At 47.2% G+C, this 11,953-nt stretch overlaps 1 protein-coding gene and 1 pseudogene across 1 annotated transcript; one reads left to right on the top strand and one right to left on the bottom strand.

The window, feature by feature from the left end:
* The first annotated feature begins 8,103 nt into the window (after positions 1 to 8,103).
* LOC149357980 (uncharacterized) lies at positions 8,104 to 10,687 on the top strand. The gene is made up of 4 exons (XM_089576697.1): positions 8,104 to 8,318; positions 9,054 to 9,745; positions 9,872 to 10,073; positions 10,198 to 10,687. Exons 3-4 carry the CDS (start codon positions 9,994 to 9,996, stop codon positions 10,685 to 10,687), a joined length of 570 nt encoding a protein of 189 aa, XP_089432823.1. The 5' UTR covers positions 8,104 to 8,318; positions 9,054 to 9,745; positions 9,872 to 9,993.
* A 48-nt stretch (positions 10,688 to 10,735) lies between these two features.
* LOC149357979 (uncharacterized) lies at positions 10,736 to 11,624 on the bottom strand (annotated as a pseudogene).
* Positions 11,625 to 11,953: the final 329 nt, after the last annotated feature.

Genomic DNA, 11,953 nt, shown 5'->3' with positions numbered 1-11,953 from the left:
CAACAACACACGGGAAAAACACACGGGGAAACAGAACAAAATGCTTACGAAAAATACAGGAAAAAGAAAGTCAAAGAGGAAAGTCACACTACTTGTCTCTTGTTCGCGCAACGTACGGGGAGGACTGGCTGGGTGTCGGGCAGTCAGGGAATCTCTGGGCGTTCCAATGTTGATGCAACGCTACCGCAGCGTCGGCGTCCGTGGGCTCCCGGCACGGTTCCCAGGTCTGGTATCCCGGAAAAGTCACGTAGGCGCCAGAGGCGGCCTGTGTGGAGCAGCTGACGGATGGACGGAGAAGAGTGGCGCCTGGGCCTGGTGGTTGAGGCTCTCGACGATGGATGTCCAGGTCTGGTGGCCCGGACGTCTGCGGCTGAGGCCCAAGCCCGGAACTCGGGGAGCCAGCAGAACTCGTCCACGTCCGTCGCCCACCGCGCTCTTCTCTTCTCTGCAACGTAATCCTCTTCGACCTGTCCCGGCGTACCCCTCCGCACGCGCTCCTCGTGCTTTGTCTTCTTCTCCTCACGAACGCCGCTGGGTGGCGCTATCTCCTTACAAGGTGATGTGCTCTCCTCGGAAGGTCTTTCAGAGGCCCTTTAGAGATTACAGAGACCTTAGCTTTTTCATGGCATCGGATAAAGTGCAGATTAAAAAAAAACACATTAAAGGAGTACAGACACCTAACATTTTGTGCGTGTTTTCTTCTTTATAATGGCGTCTCTCATAACCTGAGTAGCTTTGGGACGTTAAACCCCATAAACCAAACCAATCTTCTTTATAATGATAGATAAGGCATTACTATATATGGATTAGCACGTGGTGCTCTACTACGACCGCTCGAACGTTAAGAATCCAATTTTTTCTCGTGCTCATTCGATTTATGTTTCAACAGCAATGACTCTGACGCCCACGTGCGCTTTTAAGTCACGTGAGGCATAAAGAAACTACATTATAATTGCTCGCTCTGCATCAGTTGCCATTTCGGCGCTTGGGGCACGCTGGCTTTAGCATTGCAGTGAATTAAATAGAAGCACCGATTATATCTGAGTTTTTTTATGCACGCGTCATCTTTAAGCACACGTTGATGTCACAGTCATTGTTCAGCTGTTGAAACCAAAACATCATGACAGAAAAATTCGATTATAAATTATTTATCAGTGGTAGGACGATTCATGGATAATGGTGTCTGCCGATCATTGTAGAGAAGAAAACATGCCGCTAAAGTTAGGTGTCTTATAGCTCCTTTCAAAATATGTTTAAGCACTTGAGGCATGAGCGGTATGATGCATTCAATTAGTTTTTTCTGTAGGTTATCAGTATCTATTGGTTCTCTATTGTTCAGGTTCAGTTTTATGTATTTCTGATTCATCTGTTGGGTACATATAAATGCTGTCTGGCATACTGCTGAGAGAATTTGATGCGTGAGGAAATTGTTTGTAGGAGCCGGGTTAATTGAAAATTGATGGTTTCGAATAGTTTGCAAGTAATCTATCATGCAATTCATTGCTATTAACCATTAAAGAGTGAGTCATTTATATTTTGCTTTCCTCCCTAGAACGTAGTTTATTACTTTTAGGGCAATGTCAGAGCGCTGCCGAGGTGCTCAGGTCAGATCGAACCCGGGATCCATTTGCTAGCATGTCTGAGTCTTGGGCTGAGGAAGTTTTGAAGTTGGTAAATCTTAAACAAGCAGGTTTAATAGCATTTTTACAAAACCTTCTGTACATACCGAAGGGCTTTGAAGATCAAAGGCTATGGAATTAAAAGTTCATAGCGACGACCGACTGAATAAGACTTTTTGCTACGGCCCAGGGCCGCCTTGCTCACCAGACGTCGTCTTTTAGTCCCCTCAGGTCCAGCCCAACCCTTAGGCTGTGGCCAGTCAAGCACAAGTCAATCCTTTCGAGGACGGGAGCCAATCAAAGAGCAAAGCGCTGCAGCAGAAGGAAGGAAGCTCGGTCTTGCACACCAATGTTCTAGCAAGCGGAGACGCTTGCTGCCTGAGTCAGGCCGTGCGAACGGGTGATGAGGTAGAAATTCCGCTGATACCTTCTGTAGTGCAGCAGCGCTGGTGCAGAAGGCTTTCCGTCCTCGAAAACACATGTGGCTCGTGCTACGCTGCGGGCGTAAACTTAAACCAACGACGAGCTCTCCACTGTTGAGTCGATTCCTAACGGATACGGTGGCTTAATGGCCCCGTCCCGCTGTTCCCCCGAAGGGACACTCTTTCTTCCGCGGCTGTTCCAGGCGTCCTTCTCCGGAAGTCATCCTCGCCCACCGAAGCGTCGGAAGGTCCCGCAGGCTCCTTCTCGGCGCGGAACCGTTCTTTCGGTTCTTCGCGTGGCCAGAAGGCGCGTCGCTAGCTATGTCACAACAGCGCCGAGAATATCAGCGAATAAGTGCTGGTAGTGCGTAGGCTTTGCCAGCCTGCTATCCACATTCAGTTTGTTCCGCCATTTCTTGAATTCTTTTAGCGTTATTTTGAAGTTCGTTAATAAAAATTTGTGATCGGGACGATTATTGGTATTTATATGTTGCGAACGCTCCAGGGTAACGCATGATTTTCTCTTTTTTTTTTTAGCAAGGCCTGTTTGTTTGAATTGCAAAATGTTTAATACCCCTGTTACACGGGCGTTTTCAACGGCAGTTCAGTTGACCGTCAGTTGAACTGAACGGCAGTTCGCAGTGTTACACGGCAGCGCTAACTGCCGTTCGAATCTCAACGACAGTTGAGTTCGACTGAGATCAGGGGTCCCCGTTGAACGGCCAACTGAGAAGATAGCGTCCAACGGATAAAACAATTTCCCGTAGTGGATTGTCTTGGCTCAGTGCACTGCGGCGTGCGCAAAGCAGCAAACTAAGAAAACACTCCAAATAAAACTAGAGACCCATTAAACACACGTATAGACAGAGCGCGTGCGTCGAGCAGTCTAAGTGAGGAAACACAAAAAAACGACGACGACCAGCGAACCGACCCACATCGGATAGTCTTGGCTACGAACCGTCATCGTCAGGCAAATTTTTACCCAAAAGCAAAAAAAAATACACAAAATTTGTCTCTATAGAAAATAATGTCTACAAGATGGTCATTTACTGCACAAAAAATGTATACGCTATTTTTCTTTATTTTCACTTCACTCTAGATGCGATGCCACGTGGTCACTGTGCTAACTGAACTGAACGCGAAGTGCTCGTGTAACTGCAAGTGAATCCAGTTGAGTTCAACCACAGTTGAAATCCTCAACTGAGAGTTAACTTAACTGCCTTTGAAAACGCCCGTGTAACACGGGTATAACCTAACTACGAACAAAATGTTAAACAAAGTCAATATAAGCATTGTTTGAATTGGTTTTGCTCAATACAGAAGACCAATTACAGTTATAAGTCATTTTTAAATAGTTCCAGCCCCTTGTCCCGATTCTTTGAAAGTGAACCGGTGCGTTCGATGTTTTTCAGTTAAATAAGCATTACATAATGAGAAAATAGTAACGCGATCTCTTATATGACAGGCAATTGTACCAGAAGTCAAAATCGTAGTTTGAATTATTGCGACAAAATTATGGAGTGCTGACGATGTAGTGACGATGACGATGTAAACGATGACCATGTTGCGAGTTGGTGGGCTAATTACATAGCTAAAACCAAATGAGAGCAGTGCTGTGTCAAATTGATTAGTAGAGTTTCTCTGTTCTAAAATTGATATGAATATCTCCACCACAAATCAGTGAAGTTTACTGTCGCTGACATATTCTAAGAAAGTTCAACAAAATGACTTTCACATTTTCATCTGGTGGACAAGAGACAGCAAAGAATATCTCATTTTTGTTTTGCACTGCTTGTGGAAATATAGGGGGACAGCATTCCGTCCCGCACTTCCACTCCGCGGATGCAGCGTTTCTGCTCGCTAACCGCGGAGGGGTGCGTGCTTGAGGGAACAAAGGAAGGGATGACAAAGCGTGAATACCCGTATGATATTTATTACACTTGCATTGAATGCACAGAGCGGCCCAGCTAGCTACAGAACTTCAACGAGGCATTTCTCTGAAATAGAAGGCTACGTAAGGGCTTCCGACTGAGTGACTGGGGCAGGGGCGCAACTTCGGAGGTATCGGCGGCGAACGCTTGTATGCGCCGACAACGATGGCCGGGTCTTCCCGTGCGCGCCGGAATCTTGGGGAAAAACCATCCCCGGGCATTTGCTGGGGTAGGTGACGAGAGCGCGCACTTGCTGCGCTCGCACTGCTGCCAGGAACCAGAAGTCCAGCGGCAAGGAACGACGGATCTTCCGTGCGCCTGCCGCGGAAAGTGACGAGAGCACGCGGCTGCAACCGCTCCTCACGCTGGCCGGGTCCTGAAGAGACTTTCAGCAGCTCCGCAGAGTTCCGTGTAACCTTCGAGGTGGCGCTCGCGTCGCTCTTTCTGCTTCTCCATTGAGGGAGATTTCCTCATCTCCCAGCCGGTGCTGTCCTGACGCAGGATGATGAAGATGGTCGGCCGCGTCGAAACGAAGAGGGGAAGCAGATTTTTCACATGTTAGTATTTCATAGTCATTGGTAATAGAGAGATTCAGCGTAGCGGAGACGTATGCCGGCGTCCGATCAACCAGTATACATATACGCTACTAAAAGAGCATGATGTGACTAAAAGCTGCCGCCATATCACGTTTCTGTTTTGTACTAGCATGAATCCAAACACCGCCACCTCATCTTTTCAGGCAGTTTAGAAAGACGTTGTCGTAGCCATAGAAATTGAACATTTTCAACCATGTGAATACCACGTTTCAGACAGCAGTAAAATATCACCTTCCGAAGAGCCAAAAGGAGCCGTTGAGGGCCACGCAGCAGCTCGGGTTTATCAGTCGGGGCACTGCGGCGATACAGAGTGTCACCACGCAAAACAAGTAGTCGTTGTAGGGCATTCGGGTTTGCAGAGTCGATGTTTTCAATGAGCGACTTCGCGGCTGTTGCTGTCAGTGATGTTTAGAAAGTGGGAAATGGCGAAGTGTCAAAGCCCGACGTTTATATCACTCCAGTTAAGCGTAACCACAATAATAGAAGAAAAACAGTCCGCGTCGTGGTGCAGACTCCTGGACTTGTATATGGTTGTCAATGAGCACTTTTCAGGCACAAAGCCCAACTATCTATAGTCGATCCCCAAGATCTCTTAGCGAAGAAATTTAAGTAGGTAGGTATAGGGGGCTGCGGCTCAGTCAAGCTGTTTATGACAGCTTTTTCTGCAGCTCCTCTGTCACTTTTTGAGGCAGAAATAAAATTATTATTATAATTATTATTATTATTATTAAGTCGTGCAAATGTATGGTGGTTGGCCGCGGTTGTGAACTGCCGGTCGAGCACATGGGTGGAGTTTTAAAGCAGCCCGCTCAAGCGCCAAACACTCGTTTTCAGTGCCGGAGTTATTTCTATCAGTGGTGGAGTGAAGGTGGCTAGCATCAGCAATGACGAGTTCATTGGCTTGCTGTTGCTATGGCTAGAACAGCACCGGTCCCGTGGCTGCTGACGTTGGTGCGAACTTGTACCGAGGTTCTTCTATCAAAATGGGCCATAATCAGCAGTGTGATGAGCGACAAAAAGACTTCCGGCTAGAGCAAGCCCCAGGTCGGCGAAATGTTTAACGGAATGGCGGAGATAAGAACACAGGCCGTCAAAGCTCCGGATATCCTTCGTTTACTTGGGATAGTTAATTCCTTTCCTGCGCGAACTTTTCCTGTCCGTTTGCACTTCAGAGGCGTCAACCAGATGGCAAATGACTGTGGGCTGGAGGGAGCTGAACTCACACTTCGCGGAATTGAGCTGAAGCGCGCTTGACGGAAAAGAACAACAATCGCAGAAAGTCGTTCGAGCTGCGTAAAAAACGTCACAAAGAAGACCGCACGTTGTCGAGGTAGTTCATGCAAGTGTTCCACTTCAAGCCACGAAGCAGAGTCCTTCACCCGTCCGCAAATGGCCGAAGGAATTTACATAAGCTCAGCGATATAACATAAGGTGTGACGAATGCGGGCTTTTCGAAGCCAATATCATGCACAGAAATCTTCCATTAAGTTTAGAGGTAATGTACTGACGAAACTGTACCTATCGCGGTGAAAAAAAGCGTAAAGCACCTGGCATATTCTTTATCAAGAGGAGAAATAATGGAGAAATGAACGCTCGGAATGATTTGTTACATCGATGAATCTCTCTACTGAAAATGCGAAAATTTACCGAAAGAATGAATTTTTTAAGCTTTTGACTAAATGAAGCTTTGTCTAAGCATGTAAAACCGTTTATAGCCATGAGTGAGCATATAGATGTTCTCCTTGAAAATCGCGCGAAAATGAAACGCAAGAGTGGTTTCGCTGCCAGTGCTTGAGACCGTTAGAATAGCGTCTTCACATACCCTGTTACATACCTTCAATCAAATGCCGCGCGATGAAACTGATGGGGAACATGACAGGAGCCGGCATTCGTTATTTAGGTGTCCAGATAGATGCCAGGCTGCACTTTTCACCTTAGACAATGGGAGCTCAGAGAAGGCGTTACGCGCAAAGCAATAAGCGTAAAATGGTTGTCATAGAACCCACCAAAGCTTGTATTCTCATGTTATACACTGCGCTTCACACAACTAGGCGCTTCACAAAAGTAGGGTCGCGTTACAATCTCTGCACACTAAACACACCGTATTTCACACCGCCACAGCAAAAAGCGCAGTCCAAAAATTGTCGAACGAAGCGGAGCAAGCTGCGGCAGAGGTACTGCACGCGGTTTTTGCTAAGTTATGCCCGCTGTTTCGAAATTCACTGCACAGCGTATTTCAGGTATGTATTTTGTCGAGGAGCATGGTATATACTGGAGGTTTCACATCAGAAGGATGCTTTCATTGTTTCAGACTCCATCCGTGCAATTAAGCTGAAGACAGGTATGAAGTCATGCCGTCACTGTAGAAACGTAAACAATACGCCAGCTTTTACGAACCGAAAAGATACCGGGACAACACTGAGTAGGTTATTCGCACTGAGGAAATGAAGCAGTCAACTTGGCAGGTAAACCTCCAGCTATCGCAAACGCGTTCGGTGTTGAACGCGGGCAGCAGTCAACTCTGAGCAGGTGGTTCGCGAGTTCAAGCAGTCTTGTGGTACTACGGGTGGAACGGCGCGTGCAACCGTCGGCGCACACTGCATGAGCCAGACTGTCAAGACAGTGACAAGCGCGCTCAGCTGTTGGAATGAGCGTACGGATAACAGTCGTTGGTTGCTTAAGTGCGCTCCCAGTCTTTGCACACTTACGCGTAAATAATGTGGAACCAACTCCATGTGCATAAGCCTAACCAGCGGCCATTAAATATTCCCCAGGGACGTTAGACAAAATTTATTCCGGTTTCAAAAAAAAAAAAATGAACGGAGCCAGGCGTTGTAGTTTTACCCACTAAACACTTATATACATGAGCACATTTAAAAGTATGAACGTAGAATGAATGATCAAGGTCTACGGCTCTACAACCAAAGACTATGTTCCACGCTTCCCTATGTGACCTGAGTCCTATGGGGAACCTGCGCTGAAGTTTGCCATGTCGATTGCAGTGCTGTAACACACAGCATAGCGAGAGGAGCAAGCAGTTTTTAGTGCCCTTGTAGTGCTATTCCACGCCACCCTCCTATTTATTGGCATGAGCTACTGCGCTCTGTCGAAGCCACACGTGGTGCGTGTCAGTTATCTGGGTTATGTCTACAGAAGCGAGGCAAATAGTACTATCAACCAAACGCGGGCTTCTAATCGTTCAGAATGTGCCCTCGCGTTTTTAGCGGCCCAAGCGACTGATGGCAGCAGTTTTTAGCCGAATAGTGGATTAACTGCAGTGCCACCTGGGCAGCGCAGGCTCCCCACAGTCCCCTTGCAAAATACGCCACCTTTCGATGATAAGCGGTTTCGGTTTAAACTTCGAAAAGCACCCTGGGAAGGCTTCCGCCATATTAGGGGACGCCTCGCATTCTGCTCGTTGCCACCGACTACTACGCGTTGCTTGCTGAGCGCCGAGGAGAATACATCGCCCGCTTTTAGTGCCAAGCCGCTGCTGTTGCTGCGAAGGCATATTTTTATAGTGTACTCCAACGCAATGAGCGACATTGTTTACCCACTGTGTGTCTGGGTAAAAAACATCGCGGATTTGCCGCCGCTTCGCAGTGCGCATATTGAGGCGTACGTGTCACAGTTGACGGCGACGACAAAATTCCAACGAAAGGCGTACAAGCTCGCCACCGAGAGCTACGTCGTTGCATCACCTGCGTTGGCGAGCTATTCGTGCACAACCTAAGTAACTGTTTGTTTTTCGTTTTTCGTTTTGGCGCTTTAAAAGCTGATAAAACCGAATATAAAGTGGCCCTTGAACGCCATGCTGCGTTGTTTATGCGCCAGTTGCAGTGACACAATCTTGTTTTTTTTTTTAATACGTGCTGTTTTGAATGCCAGAATAAAAAGTGCGTGCATGATTAAATACGTTTAAGCTGCGGTGGTTGCGGACCAGTCCTGCGTGCGTGGTACACGTTTGTTGTCTCATTCTGGGGGTTTTCAAGCTGCGCGTAGAGATCGTGATGTGACCGTTGTGTAGCCTCGCCATGTAGGGCATTTAGTTCTAGGAAGCATGTCCTCACAGACTAGTGTTACCGTGACGAGAAAATACAACGTAGCTCTGAAGCAGGTATTGATTTATGCCGATACATCCGCTCGAGCGCAGCCGAGTAGGCTCGAGAACAGCGCAAGCGCTTACGCGGTACTACTAGTAAAACAGCTGCGGTAAGGTGTCACTTCATTTGCTTGGCAGCACACCGCTCGAGTACCGTCTACGTCAAGCACACGATTGGCGTACTGCTTCGGGCAGCAGGCATGTAGTGCACTTCGAGTAGGACCCCAACAAGGCGCGAACGCGAAGCAGTACTGCGAGCTGTGCAGTGGGCTTTGTTCTGATCATTGTTTCGCTCAGTTTCTTTATGCCTTGATACTCTATAAGACGAGCCTGTTTTAATCACGCAACAAACGCTGACGAAGGTCTTATTATTTTTATTTCAGAAACAACATGGTATTCGTGAGGGCCAGCTGCTATAGAAGCCAAAAGAAAACACACCCACCGTATACTGTTTCAGCAGCCTTGTCGAGGCTAGGTGACGTGCTTGGTGGCCAGTGTGGCTGTGCTGCTGGGAAGTATGTCTGCAACCACTTGCAAGCCGGGCTGAGGATTGTGGCGCTGCTGCAGGAAAAGGGGTTTTTGGAGGCGCCACAACACCTGTCCCCAACTGAGTTGCCTCAGCAGTGGCGAATGCCAAGGCGAAACTCTCTACGTGGAACCAGCGTACAAACAATTGACTGGAGAAAAGTCGCAGAAGGTGGGCAATCCATTCCGCGTACCTCGAAGGTGTGCGAGGAACATGCTGCAAATGAATTTATCGAGCAGCAGCAAAAAGACAAAAGGATTTGCAGATGCCATAAGTACACTGGAAAGGATGGAATACTTCGCAGCACTTCTGCAAGCTGCCGACTACAGTGAGGCTGTCGATTCCAAATATGGCAAGCGTATAAAGGGCTGCCTGCAGAGCTACCAGCAGTCACTCCAGCCACGTGTATTTTCTGTTCTACTGTCTGCAGACCTAAAAGAGAAGCAACAAGAGCTGTGGGAGACACCACAACCCTTTGAGTACTTCTGTGGCATCACACTTTGGGTGATTCCTGATGGAGTGGATGGACCTACTGCAACAATACTCAGGGTATTTTTCTTAGCCCTGTTTTTTGTTTCTTGTAGTAAAAGCATCCCATCTCTTAAAACAGTGGCGCTTGTGGTATGTGCTTTGTCTGCAGTAATTACAAAAGCTAAGACTTATTTTAATTTTTAGGGGATAGTTGTGACTCCAGCTGAGGCCCAGCAACTAGAGAAAGCTTCGAGGAAACAAAGGCTGAGCCCAACGTGGATGCGGGCACGAGTCTACCGCTGACAGCATCTAAATTTGGAGCTGTGATGAATCGCGAACAGTGGAGAGAGAAGAGACTGACCAACCTGACTACTACGAAGGACTTGTCTCGTGTTAGGGCTGTTAGGTATGTGCATATTTTGAAATTAATTGTAATTGGGCAGTGCACATACCCTTTGCAGCCATTGTACGTACGTAGCCAGAGAAAGACCTTCTGGCGTTCCTTATGTAACATGTTTCCTTTATTACAGGTATGGAATCGCTAACGGAAGCGACGCACTCTTGCGATACAAGGAAACAATGGCTTCAGCTAGCCATCCTGTGGAGGTGATGAACTGCGGCATTCTCGTGGATCCAGGGAAACCGTGGCTTGGAGCATCACCTCACGCCATTGCCTTTGACCCTCATGAGCCTTTCCCGTGGGGCACTGTTGAAGTTAAATGCCCATATTCTGTGCGAAATGCCAAGAAGGAAGACATTTTGTGTGAAGATTTTTTTGTGAAATTCAACGAGAACTGCACGCCTGCTCTCAGGGAGGACCACGACCACTTTATGCATGTGCATGGTCAGATGGGTGTGACCCATACACAATGGGCAGACTTTATAGAGTTTGGCCCGCACTTCCTCATTGTGCAGATGATACGTTTTTGTGCTGAAAAGTGGAAGAATAGGACGAGTGTGTTGGACGATTTCTACTTTAACACCTTGTTGCCTTTCCACGTAAATAAGCTAAGGCTATGAATAAATGCATCTGCTTCAGGCATGATTGAAGTAAACACCTGAACAATGTTATTGCGATTCTACAATCAAAAGATTTTGCATGTTGCTTAGCACTGCACAGACTCCCCATATCTTATTTATCAGTGGACCGAGGGATAGTGGTATGATGCGGTCAAAGATATGGTAACAGTTAATGCGCCGTATTCTTCTCTCGACGTGGATGCGACATGATGCAATATCTTAAGTGTCTTGAACGTCTTTCTTTTGAAACTGGTCCTTTCTCACGAATAGTGGAATATTCAGGCCAATCCCTTTTTCTTCCAGCAGGTCGTTGATATTGAAGCCTTTATCGGCCATGACCGAATCTCCAGGAGAGAACGTTAGGTAGAGAAATCCACTTCTTATGACTAGTTCTCTATCAGAGAGAGACCCCTTGAAAAGTTCGGCCGCAAAAGTGAACACAAAATCTGGTGACACCAACAAGCGCCTTGAAAGTGCTGGCTGACTTATAGTTTGCATACGTTCCAGACTGGGTTACAAGGGAGCTTGATACTTCACACCTAATCTCTGTGGCATCAATAATCACTCTTGTGGAGGGAGAGCGGCCACAGAAAGCAGCAGGCATGTGGCAGTCAATCACACTTGGGGGCGCCCACACAGGAACTTTTCCTAGCTGGACATACATAAAGTTCACCCAGTTGGAAAACACTCTTGACACCGTACTAACAGAGACGCCATCAATGTGTGCAAGGTATGGGTGGAAAAATCCGGTCCTGAGCTTCACTTTTGTGAGGAATAGCTCTTGCTCTGGAGAAAGCTTGCGAGGACGCCCTCTCACATCATCATTGGGCAGACATAGCTTCTTGTTATACACAATGCATGCATTTTCGCCTGGTTTTAACAGTAACAGCAGCGTCTGAAAATGCTGGTAGTTGATTAGCCCCGTGCAGAACTGCATATTACTGTCGTCATTCTTGAATCTGTCAACAGTGAATCTGGTTCGCTCATATTTTTCATTGAGTGCTTGAACTTGTTCCAGTTCCTGTTTCGCCATTTCGAGCTGCTGCTGGAAATTTTCATTTTGTGTTGCTAGCTCAGACCTCTCCTTCGTTTATTCTTTAAGTTCACGCGTCACTTTTTCTTGAGAACTCTTGAGATGTGCCACATAAGCATAGAGGCCTTCCAGCTCCTCGAATTTGGCTTGAAGCTCCGCTTTTAGGTTGGGGCACACAGAACAAGCTTCAGGCTCCATACACTGCTGGAGAGGAGAGTCCACTGGCTGCTCTG

This window comes from Amblyomma mixtum, chromosome 3 (genome assembly GCF_055824585.1).
Source record: "Amblyomma mixtum isolate Tamu chromosome 3, ASM5582458v1, whole genome shotgun sequence".
Taxonomy (NCBI): Eukaryota; Metazoa; Arthropoda; class Arachnida; order Ixodida; family Ixodidae; genus Amblyomma; species Amblyomma mixtum.
The sequence above is the reverse complement of the archived record's forward strand: the minus strand, read 5'-3'. Positions and strand labels throughout refer to the sequence as shown.